We start from the raw sequence: 18,901 nt of genomic DNA, 5'->3' as shown, positions 1-18,901 counted from the left end.
CAGGCGGAAATCGAAGGACCACTTTTTTTGGCCGCGGTAAACACACCAGTCGGAGACGCGTTCCAGGCACCATAACCCTACGTTCTGCCTTTTCCCATTTTTTTTATTTGTTTCTGATAGCCTCAACATCAGTACTTGAACTATCCTCCACTGGTGAGGCGCCTTCTATATATTCTATCGCCTTATCCCCTTCAGAGTGATTACCCCCAGGCATGACAATATACTTCTGCTCTGACTTTGTTTTATGACTTAGTGAACTGAAGTGGTTCCAAAACTTCCTGGCTGCATTATCTTGGGGATTAGCGCGGCCTGGATGGTGGTGCGGGCGAGGGTTTCGCCTGCTTCACCTTTCTTGCCGGCTATTCCTCGTACGATGTTCGTTCCTTGTTTCCAAGCTTCCGTCATTTTGCAGATCCAGTCGATGGGGTTGTGCGTGGTGTTGACGGTCGTGCCCCACTGTGGAGTGTTCTTCAGTTCTCTCGATATCTGCCCGTCGAAGTAGAGGTCGGGGTTGTGCTCATGGGCTTTTCCAAATAAGTTTCGTTTTTTTTTTCGGTTGAGGGTTTCATTTTTGCGTTTAGCAGGAATTTTTCGATGACTTCCAGTCCTTTCTGCAGCGCTTCGATCTGCCGCTGTATATCGTGCCTCCTTTGGTGCACATGGTCACATCATCCGCGTATATGGTGAATCAGAGTCCTTCGCTCTTATGTTATTCCAAGGCCAGGGGCGGTTTGCTTATCTTGCGGCCGCGGCCGCGGTTGCGGCCAAGAGGGATTTTTATGTAACGTGACTAGCTCTATGGAAACATGGAACTTGGAAGCATCTATACTCCGCGACAACTTTTCTTGGCAATGCAGTGGAAGGTACAGGCCCGCGTCCCCTCTCCCATTTTGAGTGTGCGCAGGGGCTCCTCCTCCCCCATTTCCGGGGAGAGGAGGAGAACCCGCGCACACTCAAAATGGGAGAGGGGACGCGGGCCTCTACCTTCCACTGCATTGCCAAGAAAAGTTGTCGCGGAGTATAGCGTCCCTGCCTAATGACAGAGAAGTCCGTGTCGCTTCGAGCACAAAAGTTTAATTTCGCTCGGTGAAACTGACCGCAGGTGCCTTCAACTGGGGTCCAATTAACCGCCCCTTTACACTTTAGAAGCCGAAGGTGAAGTTACGGCCGGAGAAGGTAAATATGAGCCAACATAAGAGAAATCCCGCGAGATAAAAGCGGTGGCAGCATATTTATATGTCTGCGCCAGGGAACCGGAGAGAGCCGGGACTCGTTGTCGCGGCGCGAAAGTTCGAGGTTCAAATCGCGTCAGCATTTTTTGTTTATAAATTTATATATTTCGAGAGTGTCTTACTTTTTAACTGCGATCCTTTTTAAAAGTAATCTAAATCATCCACTTGCACGACTGCGCCTTACGCGGTTTTTATTGTTTGTCCCACCTGTTGAATCGACACACCGGAAGAAAAAAAAATATCAAGCCAAGTTAATGCGCTAATACAACCATCTGATATATAGTTTATTAAAAGGAAACCGAGATGACAGCATCGCCATGACTTGCATACAAACGGGGTCGAAACAAGCATCCTTCCCCCAAACCACCCAGGGGTGACATGCATCCACATGCTGAATAGTTTTGGAGATTGTACCGAGCCCTGGGCACGCCTATTTAGTGTCTTTAAAGCCTCTGCATGTCGCCAGATTTTATTGCGTATTTCCCATTCTAGAGAAAAGTTTCGACCACAAATAAAAAAAAAAATGCATACAAACACAAAAGAAAGGAGCCAGCAGCACAAACATTTTATATATAGAACATTTTCTAACGTTTTGTCATTCCCCACTGACCAAAGGAGACGACAGAACCTTGAACTGATATGATCCGCGAAAGATATTGCTTCTTCATTTTCTGTGGAAAAACCAGGGGAAAGGAAAGTGCAGCCTGATTCACATTCGTTTCCAAGAAAAAAAGATGAGATAAGGGGTTCAAGAAGGGTAACCACGAATGGGCAATGTATTGCTCAAAGAGAGTTGCGATACGAGCGGAGCGTCCACTATCACCAGGAGTGCTAAAAATGAAGATACGCCTCCGGAGGACTTCAGACCAAGGCTGAGGGACCCCCAGCGCTGATAACGGTGTAAGAGACGAAATAAACACGGGCGGTGTTTCGTTTACGGGTATGAAAAATATTCAGTGGAGTTCCCTTTGACCAGGTGGCGCTAGGAGCGAACGCATAGACTAGATTGCCTTAAGTAAGAGTCCGTTCAACTGCTAGATCGAAGTACGTGTTTATGGGTGCCATCAAATGGCCAAATTTTGCTGTAAGTGCTACGGGTGGTTTTTCAACGTAAATCCGGTTATAAACAGCCCTGGAAATGCTTGAATATTTTACGCGAGGAATGAAATAACACTTTTCTATAGACGCTATATTTGTTCCGACAGGATAAGCATTTTTAAATGCGAAAAAATGTATAATCCGAAATCTCTAAAGTGGCCATTCAATTGCAAACGCTCTTCATGGTTTGAGTTGAACACACACTTACTTGAGGCTCTCTAGCTTAAACCTTTCGCAAAGTGTGCGGCATCGTCCGCGGCGCCGAAGAGGATGCCGGGAACTTGCTGTATAGGACTGGCTGTGGGCCCGTGACCGTTGACGGGTGCGATCTATATACCCCACTCTCCCTGGCTCACTTCAGAGTCACGTGGTAGATGTTTCAACGGTAAAGAGGAGCATACAGGAAGTCCCCATAATTCACCGCGAGCTTCATGCGCGGCCTTTTGGGATATTTGCGGAAGGTCCAGTGATGTAAATTAAAGTGTCAAACTATATGAAGTTTCAAATTTTGAAGATAAAAGAGCACGATTCCACGGGTAGATCAATTCTTGTTTTCAGCATTATGGGCATAGTTCGACTTCCCGTTCAAAAAGCGTCGCGATACAGAACCTCGTCTTGCTATATAAGCAATATAAAATGGCAAGTAGCTCCGAAGGTTCAAAACAAATTTTTGTTGATCGGTGATTCTTCTTACTATGATGGTTTGCGTGACTCTGGTCACAGCTGAAGCGATGAACCATTTTGGGGAATCGCCGGTTCAGAAGCTTCTGGTGTGAAAATGCTTGAACTGCCCCAGAGTCTCTTTTGTGCTTGTTGAGGCTTATTGTTTTCCTCTCCTTTTGAATGCTTCGCATTATTTAATTCCGGAAAACCTCGAATCCAGTTTTCCGCCAGGCGGCGCCAGTGTTTTCTAAAATTACAAATATGGCCATCTGATTTGCAGTGATTACGCAACGCGCTTTACGTGTTGCGTTCCTTGACGTTTCACGTCGCACGAGATATTAGAGAACCCGGAATCGGGCCCTTGACGATAAGATAATGGCGCCGCTGAGAGAAAAAAAAAAAGGAAAGGGGGGGGGGGGGGGGGGGGACGCAAAAGCAAAGAGGTTTCTTGGCGCTGTGTACGCCGCCGATTGCGACTTTAGGAAAGATTCATCTTCTGACCAAAGGGTAGGCTGTGCGCGAACAAAGTAGCATGAGTGAAAACTTCGAAGGCAAGGTGGCACTGGTCACGGGTGGTGCCATGGGACTCGGAAAAGCGATCACAAAGCTCTTGCTCAGCGAAGGATGCCGCGTGAGTAGTTCTTCTGTCAATCCAAACTCGTGCATTGACAACTTGATCAAATGCTCCAGCAATTAACTCATCTTACAAAATGGAATGTTTCTCGTAAGCTAACCAACCGTACACGAATTTCGTTTGATTTCATGTCGAGTTAGACGTTTCAGATTGTTTTGTGACGCGGGTGTCAGGCACAGACATATCGAATTAAGAGATGTTTTAAACAGTTTATTAAAACAAATATATATTTACAGACTTTTCGACTGGTTTAGTGTGTATTGTAGAGAGGTTATCTGTCCGCCTATAGTTGAAGATCGTTTCAACTGCGTCAAACCCATCCTCGAATCGCGTTTTCAAATTTCCCCCGTCGCCCAGTTTAAGAAGTGGTTGACTCGTATGCCCGGTCTGCGCATGCGCAGTGGTGATGGCAGCGCCATCGTAGTGAGACGCATAAATGCGTCTCGCTGAGTATGTTTTGTGAAAGTTCTGTAGATAGAACTCCGGACTTTATTTTTTATATATAATTTTGCACGTTATAGGTTGTTTCCTAGCAACATGTTAGGGCGTAAACAAATTCGTATCGAAGATCCAATAAACTGAGTGCAATTAAACTTTTCACAAAGGTGTATCTTTAGGTGGTGCATTTCTCGTACTAAAATTGCACGAGCCAATACGCGTCTTAGGAACAATATTAGGCCTAAAAATATCCTGTTTTTTTTTTTTTGTTTTTTTCTCCTATGCATGGGAGGAAAACGTTAAAAAACCATCTGGGTGGCGCTGATATACCCACAGGTGGCACAACATAAAGCAAAATGGCGAAAGCTTCTTTTAGATGAACACCGGAAAGCAGATCCAGCAGATCCCAGCGTGTGACTAAATCTGCGCCCCAATGGCCGCTCCGAGAAACAGACTAGAGACAATCGCGACAAATCGCGAAGCCATGGTATGCAAGAACTGTAGTCACGTCGGTATTTCACTAGTAACTAGATGGCATTCACTATCCGCCAGCTGTGAAAAGCGTGTTGGAGCCGAGGCTTTCGCAACGCGCATTTCACACTTTTGAAATTCTCGTTGCTGGCCGACGATAAGTGAGAGAAGGCTGCGAAAGCGATGTATACGAAACGTGCTGAAATGCGAGTTTTGTGAAGACCGTTATAATATTCGACTTTGAACTAAAGACCACAGAGCTAGAGAACCTAAAGAGAGCAATTTAAGTAAAAAAAATCAAACATGGCCTAACCATTCATATTTATGGTCAACACCCCCTGGGGATAAGTGCCGGAGGCTTCGATAAAGAACAACCAAAGTAATAACCGTCAAATTAACTCGTTTATTATAAAATAAACAAAATCAGTTTGTCTATAAAAGAAAACAAGAAAATTCGCAAAACTGTTTCTAGGCTATGATAGAGGCCCAACTATTTCCAAGAATTCGTGTGTCTGATGAAAAATGTAAACCTCACATCCGACGTAAAAATGGTCTAAAAAAAGAATAATATTTTACGTGCTCTCGTGTAGGTTGCTGTTGCTGATATGAACCAGCTGGCGGGGGAAAAGACCCAGCAAGAGTTTCAAGCCATTTATGGTGCGGACAGAATCAAGTTTATCATCTGTGACGTCACCGACGACGAAGCCTTTGAAGGTAATTCTCGAGAAAGCCTCTTTTAAGCTATTTTATTGCGTTCATCCTAAATCCACCATACAAGCTTCCAGCAATGTAGAGCGCGTTCTTTCTTGATATTTTCGTTTGTGCGTGGTCGACTGCGTAGCAATCGCTTGTGAACGCCAGCAACGAGAAAACGCACTGGCGCCATCCATCGGGTTGTTCTGGAACGCTTCCGATCTGTGCACACTTTACGCACAATTCTTTCAGCGTGCTGTGGAAATAATGCCGACAGTGTCACAAGTTACCACATCTGTGGCTAGTTTTATATTTATAGAGCATAAATCTAATCTCGCATATACTAAAAGAAAAAGAAAAAAAACAAAAAAAAACTTCAGTCTACTTTTATCGCGGTTCGGATGTGTTAAGCATGGAAGATAGATGGCGCAAGTGCGGCGGTTGCAAAAGCGGTTGAAACCAATGCGGAGGGCAAGTTCGTCTGCTTCTTGCACGGGGCTTCCGATGACGTCATAACGACGCCGAGTTCTGATTGGTTTTGATAGGAAGGATAGTGGGTGGACCTAAACAATGGACGCCTGGAAGTCTACCCACTATTTTTCTTTCAATCAGCCATTAAGAGCTCGGCGTTGTGACGTCCTTGCAACCGATGTGCAACGTTACTAGATTACCTCAGTTCTAGAACCCCCACGAAGCCCCCCCCCCCCCCCCCCCCCCCCCCCTCTCCCCCTACTCACTTCAGTTCACCTCCCGCAGAGCCGTGTATTGGGAAAGCTTGGCCATTCATTGGTTTGAATAGGCGAGCATCTCGTGGCCAACCACAGGTCACGAAACAGCCCCTAGTGGTGGTCGTGAGCTCTAAAAATGGGACTGGACTAATTTAAGCCATTTTAGCGTCGCTAGAGTAAAAATGAGATTGAGAACTTGGCGCATGTGAGGTTTTTGTCACCTCCATATACGTACATCGGTAGAATAAATGAACGTGCGCTCCAAACCATAACACACTGCGTAGTTGCGACCACTGCTCCTGATTTGCTATAGACGCCATTGTCACCAAGACGCCGAGATTGAACGCTTATCCCTTTGTTGTATAGTGGCCGCTACAGTGGACAAAGTTATTTAATTTTTAAATGAAGTGCTAGGACGCAAAATACCCGTACGCATGGTGTCCACTTCGGTGGACATGTGGGTTTTCGATTGCCACTCATAGATGGCGCCACCGCTCCATTGGTGTTGACATATTCAGCATCTAATATGGCAGCTTCCACAAATTTCGGATAAGGCTCGTGCATCTTCGCAAAAGCGTCATAAACTGTTGCAAAAACTTACTACTCCTCTGTTAAAGGCTTTCATGCCTTCGAGGAAGTCTTGAGGTGTAATCTGTATATATATGAGTATTCAATGAGTCTTCATTGTTCAGTAAGTGATTTATTTGTGGCTCGTCCACTCTAGTGGATACCATGAACAACAGCATTACGGGGCTGTGTGCTATGCACAAATTGTTTTTGGTCAGCGGCGCTGTAAATATATTGGAATGGCCCAATTTTCTGTTGTAGTGAATAAAGTACCATAATTTTACATATCCGAAGAAAAAACAACAACTAGGTTTCGTTATTTTTTGTTTTTGTGGCAAACGACCTGCTACCAAATCGCCTTTGAGGGAAGTAGACATCGATGCGTTATTGGATATCCCACTATCTGACTCAAGAATCAATGTACTAATTAAAGACGTTCTGCCATCAGGAAGTGATGATATTTTAGAGAGCGAGGATGATGACATCGATAATGCCATAGAGGATAATCAAGGCAGGTGTGATGATAGCTCGGTAGATTCCAGCCAAAGTGATGAAAGTGATTATGAGGATCGCGACACGGAAACCCAAGCTCCGTCTACAAGAAAAAGACGTCGAGTTCAAAAGTAAAAGCCAAAGTTGTGGTCATGGGACCAAAGGGATCTTGTGCCGCCAGTGCATGCTGTCCACTGTAGTGGACGTTCTGTAATTAAGAAACTACTTCCTGAAAGCTAAGAAGAAAAAAAATCCTGGGTCTCAGCTTAAAGGGGCCCTGCATTCATATTTAAGCGTCTACCTTTTTTGAGGTTTCCGCGTCTCTTGGGGTTCGGGCAAGCCAGCGGGCACGGAGAGGGTAACTAAATATCAGTGCGTCATATTTTAACCGGACGACGCGGAAACCTCCTCCACCGACGAGGACGACCCGCGGTACCGAAAGCGCGCAAAATCTGACGTCTTTGGTCCTGGGCTTACCATTGGTAAGAGCCGCTAAATGCTTCTTTTTAGTCGAAATACAAAATATAAGTGGCGCAAACCGTTTCAATTATTTATAAAAGTAGTTTCTGTTCAGTATTTTAGATAAAAAAGAAACGAATGCAGTTCATAAAGTACGGAAACAAGAAATGACCCGTCGACATACCCGCCACCAAGCGGTGGAAAAGACGGCGCATACTAGAAAGGAATAGTGGGATCAGGCGCCGACACGAAAAGGTCCCGGATGTACGCGGCGGGGCTGCGGTCGTATGGGCGGGAGCACACTGTGGGCAGGAGGATCCGACCGGCTCCGAGCGTTCCGAAGGCCTTCGGCAAGAAGCTTTGTCTTGCGGTTTGGCCGTTTCGCGGTATGGCAGCGCAAAGCAGCTCCCATTCTAAAGAGATCTTTACCCTGTGTTTGCTGTCTTCTGTGGCCAATGAAGTGTCATGCCGAATGAGTATTTAATCGCGCAGGAAACGCAATGACAGCCGCTCTGGCTGCCCGCTGCATACAGCCTATCCAGAACACGCTTTAATGGTGCCCTCTCGCGCCGTCGACACGGAGTGCGGCAGCCGTGAGCGCTCGATGAGCTCACTACCTCTCTTCTAGTTCACGGCCACTCTGAAGCAACCAAGGACGTCATGAGGGAGGTTATTTTTTGCTTGTTTTTGTAATTTTAATTTGCCTATAACTTTTCAAATAAAGGGAATTTCGAGAAAAGGAAAGTTTTACTAAGCTATTATGTTCAGTGCGCTCAGGTTCGGTGCAAATTAAAAATTAGTAAAAAAGTCATTGCAGGGCCCCTTTAATACCAGTGGTTGCAAAAACGCAACATTTTATGATATGCATAGACAGTTTTAAAGTATGGAACGAAGGGTGAAATTTCACGCTTTACATGTCGTTTGCGATATTGTGACGTCGCAGTCTGCTGATTAGTCGACGCTGTGTCGCAGTTTTAGTTCATGCACTAACGCGCGGTGAATATTCGGCGCTTGGGGAGGCCTTTGCTCCGCCCATTGGCCGAACTCTCTCAATATACGGCTCTGGTCTCCCGTCGTTCGAAGCGCCATCTAGATTTTCGTTTCATAACTGCGTTACATTGAGCAGAGCCGACACGCCATCTAGACGCCGTGCTTTAAAACGTACGTATTCCATGGAATCAACGGGTAGAGTGACCTAGAGCGATAAATTAGCAGCTGAAAGTGACCCCCTATTGGCCGCCGCCAAGTTGTAAATTTTTGACCACATAACCTTGTAGTTTTACGGCTAGATTTTAACGAAGTACCGCGCACAAATAATTGCTCATTGATCTTTAATAACAGTACCGACGAGATAAGTTACGTTTAAGTCCAAAATGTGCTTTTACGACAAAAACTCGCTTCGAAATGCCTCGGCTAGCTGCCGTCAGCCGCGGTTCTGTATTTTGAGTTTTTATCGAAGTTTGGACACTGATCTCTGGGGCTGACAGTATTGAAAAAATAGTTGATCATGTTTCTTTACAGCGATCGCAATTCAAATCTCGGCTCAGTTTTGCGTAAAAGCCTCAGAATTTGGTACGGTCACGTGTCTAGTGGTCAACATTGTACAACATGGCGGCGTCCAGGTGGAGGTCCCTTTGGCCTGGTGAACGGGATGCCAGTTTATCTCTCCAAGCCCCTCTACCTCGTTGCATGGAATACACTGCAGTTACCATAGCAACCGTCCGGCGCGTCAAACGACGTTGCCCCTGTGCAAGAAGCAGACGAACTATAGGTCTTCGCATAGCAGACAAGGTTTATCATTGACGTCATTGTTAGTGGATCCCCGACGCGCAGCAAGCGGCTCGTATTTAATTACAGGGGTGGTAACGTATCTGTCGACTGCATCTAAATACTTAAAATTCAGTATTTGAAATACATGTATTTCAAATACAGACCCTAAATACAATTTTGGGCACCGCTCTCGGTAATCAAATGTTATAGCGAGCACTATTCGCGAACTATAGTCATACATGCAAAGAGCATGAAACTTGCTGCGCTTTCCAAAAGCTTAACATTGAAAAAAGAAAAAAGAAAAGAAGAGAGTAGAACAAGATATTAAGGCGATGAGTACAAGTATTGCCTTTTTGGTTGAGCAATTGAGTTTTTTTTTTTTAACATGTCGAAATAACGACATGTTTGAAAGAAAAAAAAAAGGCCTTTGGTGCATCAACTTAGCCTTTTAAATTAATATCTACATTGAACACATTGTTTTTCCTTCTATTGTATCTGCCTACAAAGTTGTGACAAACACATTTACCTTTACAGCTGGAACATTCTTTCTAAGCACTTTACTCTTAGCTTAAACGTAAGCTCCACTCTTTATTTGGGCGTGGTCTTTCTTAACTGGGTTAAATTTAAGTCTAAGATGTCGAATTGTGAGGACAACATGTATTTGAAACATTATTTGAAGATTATCAAATACACTCGTTGTATTTGTTTCTTGTATTTTAATACTCAGTTTCGTAAAAATGTAAATGAATTTGTAATTAAATACATTTTTAAAGTATTTTGTCCATCCCTGACCTCACTCAAACGCAAATATATGCGGACTAGCCTTCACATCAGCGTGCCAATAACTTTGTCATACTGTATGAATTTTAATTTTGAAAATAGTGTATTATATGCTTAACACGGAGATTTATTTATAAGCATCTAAATAAAAGTAGAAATGAGGAAATAATATAAGCGTGAAAGAAAGAAAAAACACAAGATAGTCATGTATAGTATTTCAAGGGGCACAGGTTATATATATATATATATATATTAGTTTTTCTATTATTAGAATTTTAAATTAGATTTTTACCAACGGAAATAAAATTAATATTTATTCTTTATTTTTATTTTTTTTTTCCTTCTTGTTTGATCTTGTGCCAACCTCCAAAGGAACCCTAGAAGCCTCAGACTAATACTCGGTGCATCAATAATAAACTTAACATTTTCGAGAGAAAAATTGGCAGCGATTTTTACCTACAAATTTCTATAATTAGGATTTTGTGTCTTCGAGCTTATTTTTTGTCAAACTCAGAGGGTGGTTTTCGAAGTTTATGTTTTTGCCCAAAATTCTGAGTTTATTTTTGAAATTCAGAGTTTAATTTCGCAGTGTTTCCCATTAAAAATAAATAATATCCGGCTGTAAACGTATGATAGATAAAAAAAAAAATTAAACGCGCTTGTATAAATTAATATTTTTAAGCTGGATTTGGCGTTGGCGCCGTTGCCATGGTAATACTAATTTGTCCCACGACAAAAGTTGCACAAACGCGTTGCTTCGATGAACGTGGACAGCTTAAAATCAATAAACTCCTGGAGGCAGTCGCGGGAAAGCTCGTATTCATCCCATCCTATTCCATCAACCATAGCCTCCTATATACTGACAAAGCCTGGCAGATCGCCACGAGACGCGGCCGCCAAAATGGAAAAGGTAGAGCGACAGACAACGGATGAGAGGAGAGCCATGTGACTGGCGCCCCGCTGCGGCGAGACGCCGAAACACGCTTCTCCCCAGCGAACGAATGTGTTTCGGATCCTCGCCTTTGCAAAAGCTGTGCGCTTACGTCCAGGTTCCCCGAGAAATGGCTCTTTGATGCTCCGTGATACCAGATCCTCACGCTCCAAATCTGCTCCGTCGTCGAAATGCCAGGCTTTGTGAGAGGAGGCTATGCATGAACCCACCCCGCGGCCGCGCGAGGTGGAGTGGTAAAATAGAGGGATTACGGTCAGTGCGCGAACGATCTGGTGGAAGTTGTATATTTGTTTTGTGGTGATTATTGTATGCAAACGCATTGTATTTTGTTGTAACCTCTATAGTCCGTTTTATCGTGGGTAGCGCCTTGTTGAGAGCGAGAGAGAAAACGGGAAAGGACCACCGGCGCTTTCCCCCTTTCTGGTTGTGTAGAAAGAGTGAAAGTCCCGGGGATGAGAGGCTTGGCCGGTGTTGGGTGTCTGCAGCGCCCCAAATTCGTTCACGCTTTCTTCTTTGTTTCAAACTCCCAAACTTAATTAGAGCCATGGTCTTCGATGGCGACAGTTCCCCGGTCATCGGGACACCATTGCTGGGTGATAAGGTGCAGGAATAACGACAGATAGCGTCGAATACTTCCGAGGACTTATATGTAGCTTGCACAGAATCCGGCAAGGCGAGTGCGGCTGCAATGTTTTTTAAGCTCCATCGCTTTCCGCATGACTGGAAATGGTAAACCATTTATCAATTTTTGCTTGCAATGGGGGCCTATTTCACCGTAGCCATTTTTAGTAATCAACAAAGCGATACACGAAACGGGAACCTCGATTAACTTTTGTAAACACCCGGAGCTGCAACAGATCGTTTTGCTGCGCTGCTTTTTTCTTCCTGTCCGTGTTCTTATATTCCCATTTGTATTAACGACGAAGATGTTCTAGATGTACTTATATCGAACCGCAGAAAGCCTCAAAGCAGCCACTAATTATTTTACTGTTTGATGCAATATTTTGAGTACTCACCTCCCATTTCTATCGCTGGCACGTTCGCTGCCGCTGTTCCCCCCGTCGCTGCACTGACGGATGCCATGACTCGAACAAAGGAACTTACACACTGGGCTCGTAAACGCAGATCGCAACACACGAGACGAACCGTGCAGCGACTATCCAGCGTTTCAAAGCGCCCAATCAACAGAAACAACCCACCAGCGGCACTCCAAGGAGCGCTTTTGCCGGCTCTCTGGTAACACACAGAAGATCGCGATTCAGGAAAACCGATAGAACTACCATTTCAAAAAATTTCCAGCCTCACCCGGCGGCAGAAATGAGCCTTCAGCTAAGTGTTGTCGATGATAAAATCGGGTCAGTCATCACTGCAAATTATCAATATTAAGATATATATTGATACAAAATTTTACAAGCTCGAACAGCAGTTACCACGAGAATACTCGCACGCACCTTGCGAGCATACCCCATGTTCATCGGCGGTACAGCGTTCGGTGCGCGCTCCATTCACAAAATGTTCCGAGCACAGTCGAGAGGCTGGCGTTGAGGAAACGCCTTTTTCGGTTTGCGGACGCAATCCACTGCCGCCTGAAACTGGGGTCATGTGGAAAGCGTGGACATTGCAGCCGCTCTCGCCTTGCCGGATTCCTTGCAAGCTACATAGGTCCTCGGATAGTATTCGACGCTTTCTGTTTTTATTCGTGCTTCCTATGACCGAGAAATGGTTTCCCCATGACCGGGGAACTGTTGCCATCGAAGCCCGTAGCTCTAATTAAGTTTGTGAGTTTAAAACACAAAAGTAAGTGCGAACGAAGTTGGGGCACTGCAGACACCCAACACCGGCCAAGCCTCTCATCCGGGACTTTCACTCTTTCTAGACAACCAGAAAGGGGGAAAGCGCCGGTAGCCCTTTCTCCTTTTCTCTCTCGCCCTCTTTTAGTCCGTTGGAACCTAAGAACGAAGGGCGAGGGTAAGACGGGCCTGGGAGGAGGAAGCAGACGAAACGCTAAAGAGAGAAGGAGGTTTTCCCCTCTCTTCTCCAGCGTTCCGTCTGCTCCCTCCTCCCCGGCCCGTCTTACCCTCGCCCTTCGTTCTTAGGTTCCAACGGACTAAAAGGTTTTTACCTAAACCTGAAGGTGGTTGTGCTTTATAGGTGGCCTCTCTTTGTTTTTTTTGTGATGTGAGTGAGGGCAGAGCCTTTTATAGAGGCTCTAGGTGAGGGTTGTGCGCGCGCCCTTGAAAAACAGGATGTTCGGTGGTTTGGTGGCGGTTGCAGTTCTGCATATAAGGAGGTTGGTTGAACAAAATTATTAGCTGAGTTAGCTGGGTCTGTCCCTGTTACTTTATATTCCACTGTAAAGAAACAGTTTTCCTTCTTCTGCTTCAGTCTCGGGTTAAAGTCATCATGGAATAGAAAAGTTTTAACTGGCTCTCTTCCCCATTTTATGCAATCTCTATGGTAGATAGCTTTTAGTGTTACAGAAACAACCTCCCCTTCTTTTAAAGCACAGATAGTATGGCCCAAACTGGAAACCAAAACAGTGGCTTTCGTCGTCACTCAAAAGTACAATGGCCCGTTGTCCTGAATGAACCTTGTCGAGTTAAGCGATAATACCCCTTTTGACAATGGTCCGAGATTTATAAGATAACTGTGGAGACATCTTCCCAAGACCATGGGCCCTGTGTGCTGATCAAACTTACTTGTAAAATATTGTCTTTCTTTCTTTCTTTTTTAGGGGGGGGGGGGGGGGGGGGGGGAATCGGCACAGTAAAATTCGGAGTTTATCGGATAAATTGGAGATTACCAAAATTTTACCGGCGGGTGTTTTTCGCAGTTTTCCGGATTTATCAGAAAACATTGAACCTTACCTATAGGGAATCGGTGAGGGAATTGGTCCACAACGTGACGTTTATTTTCCCGCTAAATTTATCGAAAAATGCACGGACGGATGGACAAAAGTTTGGGTTTGGGGGCGGCGTTAAAAAGGCATCCCAGGCTTTAATGAATACAGACAATATTTAAAACAACGCTCGAATGTAACTGGAGGTGGAAAAGGAACCCCCACGAAGGCACAGAACGACAGCCGATGTTACATGCATATGTCGTTTTAAAATTGCGCCTGTATTTATTTCCTCTCCGCGTTCTCGTTATAGAACTATTTTCGTTCACATATTGTGTAGATATTGCTGAATGTTAATTAATTCGTTAGAAAACATGATTGCGCTTTGAAGACGGGGACATAGGAAGGACAGACACCACAGAGCGCTCTGTGGTGTCTGTCCTTCCTATGTCCCCGTCTTCAAAGCGCAATCATGTTTTCTAACCTACCATACCAACTTGCCCAACAATCAGCACTTGTTAATTAATTCCTTATTTAAGTCGTTTTTTTTTTGTTTTCTTTTTTACAGCGGAGCTGTTAAGGGCTAGTTTCCCCAGTATCGTGTCCGTCAGAAAACAAATGATGACACGAAACTCTGTACAGCTACCGTCATCTATGAACGATGGCGGCAACCAGACAAACGGCAAGCCGATTTGTTGGTTTCCGCCGCCGCTCATAGGTGGCGGTATCTGTCCAGCCTTTCCACTCTGGCTTGCCGACTTTCGGCCGGCCATTACTTCATTCCCACCAGGGATGGGCAAAATACATGCAAATATGTATTGAAATACAAATACAAAATACTTCGTCAAAAATGTATTTAATTACAAATCTAATTACATTTCCAGAAAAGCATTTAAGTACAAGATACAAATACAACCAAATGTACTTGGTGTCCTCCAAATACTTTTCCAAATACATTCATCAAAATGTGTGTCAGCGACTTCAGGGCACCTGCAACGGGTTTCTGGGTATCTCATTTTAATTTTGCATCGCACACTCGGGAGTTAGTGTGCGAGGCTCTAGTAACTTAATAGAAATATAATCAAAAAAATGTAATCAGGTTGGACGTAATAGGTGAAAAAAGTACAGATCTTCAAGCAGCTTTTTTTGTCGATTACATTTTGATATAGACCAACAAAGAACCGAGACGACCAAGACGCGCAGCACTATAGCTAGATATTTTTTTTATTGTTGCAATTCGCAACAGCTATTCTTGCCCTGGACTAGCACCGTAATCACAAAGTCACTATACGCTCGTGCTTGATTGAGAGACACTGCATTCGGTGCAGAACATAGTTTTCTTCCTGCTCTGGACAGTGACAATAAATTTGAGGGATGTATATTCGCCCACAAAATTGTATTTAATTACAATTGTATTTGAAATACCCGCGTTTTAGTATATAAATACACACAACAAATACATTACCCAATTTGTAATTAAATACAAATGCAAAATACACAAAGTATTTGAAATACGTATTTCAAATACTTGTATTTGAAATACTGCCCCTCCCTGAGTCCCACCATAGTACTGCTTCGCTGGTCTTTCGTCTTCACCACAATAAAAAGGCTGTTTTTTTTTTTAAATTCGGAATTAAGTTTTGTTTTAGGTTTAGATTCTGTTTTGTTTCAGACTGCTTCAGAGAGGTGAAGAAGACATTTGGCCGCCTGGACATCACTGTGAACAACGCTGGGTTTGCGGTCGAGTCGCGTTGGAGAAAGATCTTCGAAATCAACACGGTAAGCAGCGATTTAACCATATCAGTATATAGTAATCACCAGAAGACAGTCGAAGCATATGATAAGGTTTCACACCTCATGTCCAATTCAACATTCGGGGATAGGGCTTCAACATTCGTGGGTAAGAAAATGATCGTAATTAAATCTCAAATGATCAAAGCAGTATTATGACGTCATTAAACACTTTATCGGTAATCTCAGATATAATTATACCCTGGAAGTGGCCTCGTAAATATATACAGTTTCGGTAAGGTCCACGCCTAATAAAATTGACTTGTTGTTGGTTTTCAATACCCAGATGGCCGTTTACTTTGGTACTCTGCTCGCGTTAAAGTACATGGGAAAAGATCATGGAGGTGACGGCGGATTCGTTATTAACATCGCGTCAATCGCAGGTAAGTGGTGCCTATATGTGAGTAGTTTTAACTTTTAAGGCGACATTGCCGTGTGAATTTTGATTCCCGGTGTAAACTTTATAATTATAAAAAATGAGCATATTAATTTACAGCGTGCGCTTATCTGTTGGAATAGATATGATTAGGCTGTTGTTTTCCCTTGTGAATCGGCAACTCGGGCGTTAAATGTAGTGTTTTCTTTTTCACCAGCACTTGCGTTCAACTGACCACTTCTCTTCTAGTAGGAATGTATATAGCAAATTGACTTTACGTTCTTTTTTGCCTACCAAGCTACATAAGACCCCTTTTCCAGCGCTTGTCGTGTACACTTCTCACTCGTCCTTCGTCTAATTTTTGCGCTTTTTTTTGGTTGTAATGCATCACCAACTCACCCAAGTTATGACTCGTGTACAAGCTACATAGAATTGCGTGAAGGTCGCTACCCTCGAGATCATGAAATAACTCTCTCCCATAGCACTAGAGTGCTTCGCATAGAAGGGCGCTTTTTTGCGGTCTGTCAAAAACAAATAAAGATAGTGAAATGCATCGACAACCAACAGATAAGGCGAAACATGCTTTTGTGAAGACACCTAAAAACCCCAGGGTTTTCAGGGCAGAAGTTCCCCTGGGTTTTTACCTTAAAATCCCTTAGAAACCCGCAGCGAAAACCCCTAGATCCTCCCCTAGAATTTCCCCTAGACTAGGGGACGATCCCTATAGTTTTGGAAACCTGCACCGACACAGAAGTTGATCTGCAGAAATCAAAACAAAAAATCAAGAACTAGTTCTTTTGTGTTTTTGTTTTTCTCTTTCATAATAAAGTGTTGTGTTTTTAAAATTACGAAAACAAACGTGCCATTTTCACCTAGTGCTCTCTGTAGTGCCTAACGGCCCTGAGAGTGAATAGGGAAGTGTCGTAGACCGTTTTCGCCGTCCCTGAACGCTCTCCGCAACTAGCCACGACACCCGGAACTCTACAGTCAAGGCCATCAGCGCGCAAATGCAGTAGCGGCTTCTTCGTGGCGGAGGGCTTAGCGGAGGGGGAAACGCGGTCTACGAAAACTCCCTAATAGGGAGTTTTCGTAGATGGTTTTCGCCGACCCGCAACGCTCTCCGCAACCCGCCACGACACCCGGAACTCCACAGTCAAGGCCATCTGCGCGCAGAAGCAGTAGCGGCTTCTTCGTGGCGGAGGGCTGAGCGGAGGGAGAAACGCGGTCTACGAAAACTCCCTAATAGGGAGTTTTCGTAGATGGTTTTTGCCGACCCGCAACGCTCTCCGCAACCCGCCACGACACCCGGAACTCCACAGTCAAGGCCATCTGCGCGCAGGCGCAGTAAGCGGCTTCTTTGTGGCGGAGGGCTTAGCGGAGGGGGAAACGCGGTCTACGAAAACTCCCTAATAGGGAGTTTTCGTATATGGTTTTCGCCGACCCGCAACGCTCTCCGCAACCCGCCACGACACCCGGAACTCTACAGTCAAGGCCATCTGCGCGCAGGAGCAGTAGCGGCTTCTTCGTGGCGGAGGGCTTAGCGGAGGGGGAAACGCGGTCTACGAAAACTCCCTAATAGGGAGTTTTCGTAGCTGGTTTTCGCCGACCCGCAACGCTGTCCGCAACCCGCCACGACACCCGGAACTCTACAGTCAAGGCCATCTGCGCGCAGGAGCAGTAGCGGCTTCTTCGTGGCGGAGGGCTTAGCGGAGGGGGAAACGCGGTCTACGAAAACTCCCTAATAGGGAGTTTTCGTAGATGGTTTTCGCCGACCCGCAACGCTCTCCGCAACCCGCCACGACACCCGGAACTCTACAGTCGAGGCCATCTGCGCGCAGGAGCAGTAGCGGCTTCTTCGTGGCGGAGGGCTTAGCAGAGGGGGAAACGCGGTCTACGAAAACTCTCTAATAGGGAGTTTTCGTAGATGGTTTTCGCCGACCCGCAACGCTCTCCGCAACCCGCCACGACACCCGGAACTCCACAGTCAAGGCCATCTGCGCGCAGGCGCAGTAAGCGGCTTCTTCGTGGCGGAGGGCTTAGCGGAGGGGGAAATGCGGTCTACGAAAACTCCCTAATAGGGAGTTTTCGTAGATGGTTTTCGCCGACCCGCAACGCTCTCCGCAACCCGCCACGACACCCGGAACTCTACAGTCAAGGCCATCTGCGCGCAGGAGCAGTAGCGGCTTCTTCGTGGCGGAGGGCTTAGCGGAGGGGAAACGCGGTCTACGAAAACTCTCTAATAGGGAGTTTTCGTAGATGGTTTTCGCCGACCCGCAACGCTCTCCGCAACCCGCCACGACACCCGGAACTCTACAGTCGAGGCCATCTGCGCGCAGGCACAGTAAGCGGCTTCTTCGTGGCGGAGGGCTTAGCGGAGGGGGAAATGCGGTCTACCAAAACTCCCTAATAGGGAGTTTTCGTAGATGGTTTTCGCCGACCCGCAACGCTCTCCGCAACCCGCCACGACACCCGGAACTCTACAGTCAAGGCCATCTGCGCGCAAGAGCAGTAGCGGCTTCTTCGTGGCGGAGGGCATAGCGGAGGGGGAAACGCGGTCTACGAAAACTCCCTAATAGGGAGTTGTCGTAGATGGTTTTTGCCGACCCGCAACGCTCTCCGCAACCCGCCACGACACCCGGAACTCTACAGTCAAGGCCATCTGCGCGCAGGAGCAGTAGCGGCTTCTTCGTGGCGGACGGCTGAGCGGAGGGGGAAACGAAAACTCTCTAATAGGGAGTTTTCGTAGATGGTTTTCGCCGACCCGCAACGCTCTCCGCAACCCGCCACGACACCCGGAACTCTACAGTCAAGGCCATCTGCGGGCAGGAGCAGTAGCGGCTCTTCGTGGCGGACGGCTGAGCGGAGGGGGAAACGCGGTCTACGAAAATTCCCTAATAGGGAGTTTTCGTAGATGGTTT

The 18,901-nt window shown here is 45.6% G+C and overlaps 1 protein-coding gene across 1 annotated transcript in view; it reads left to right on the top strand.

The window, feature by feature from the left end:
* The first annotated feature begins 3,424 nt into the window (after nt 1-3,424).
* The window catches only part of LOC115329684 (15-hydroxyprostaglandin dehydrogenase [NAD(+)]), a 36,547-nt gene continuing 21,070 nt past the window's right edge, over nt 3,425-18,901 (top strand). The window contains exons 1-4 of the mRNA XM_029991401.3: nt 3,425-3,624; nt 5,127-5,250; nt 15,489-15,595; nt 15,894-15,990. Coding sequence (XP_029847261.1) covers nt 3,526-3,624; nt 5,127-5,250; nt 15,489-15,595; nt 15,894-15,990 — 427 coding nt within the window. The 5' untranslated portion in view covers nt 3,425-3,525. The remainder of the gene's footprint in view (nt 3,625-5,126; nt 5,251-15,488; nt 15,596-15,893; nt 15,991-18,901) is intronic.

Source organism: Ixodes scapularis, unplaced genomic scaffold (assembly GCF_016920785.2).
Source record: "Ixodes scapularis isolate PalLabHiFi unplaced genomic scaffold, ASM1692078v2 PGA_scaffold4__175_contigs__length_147842914, whole genome shotgun sequence".
Classification (NCBI taxonomy): Eukaryota; Metazoa; Arthropoda; class Arachnida; order Ixodida; family Ixodidae; genus Ixodes; species Ixodes scapularis.
The sequence above is the reverse complement of the archived record's forward strand: the minus strand, read 5'-3'. Positions and strand labels throughout refer to the sequence as shown.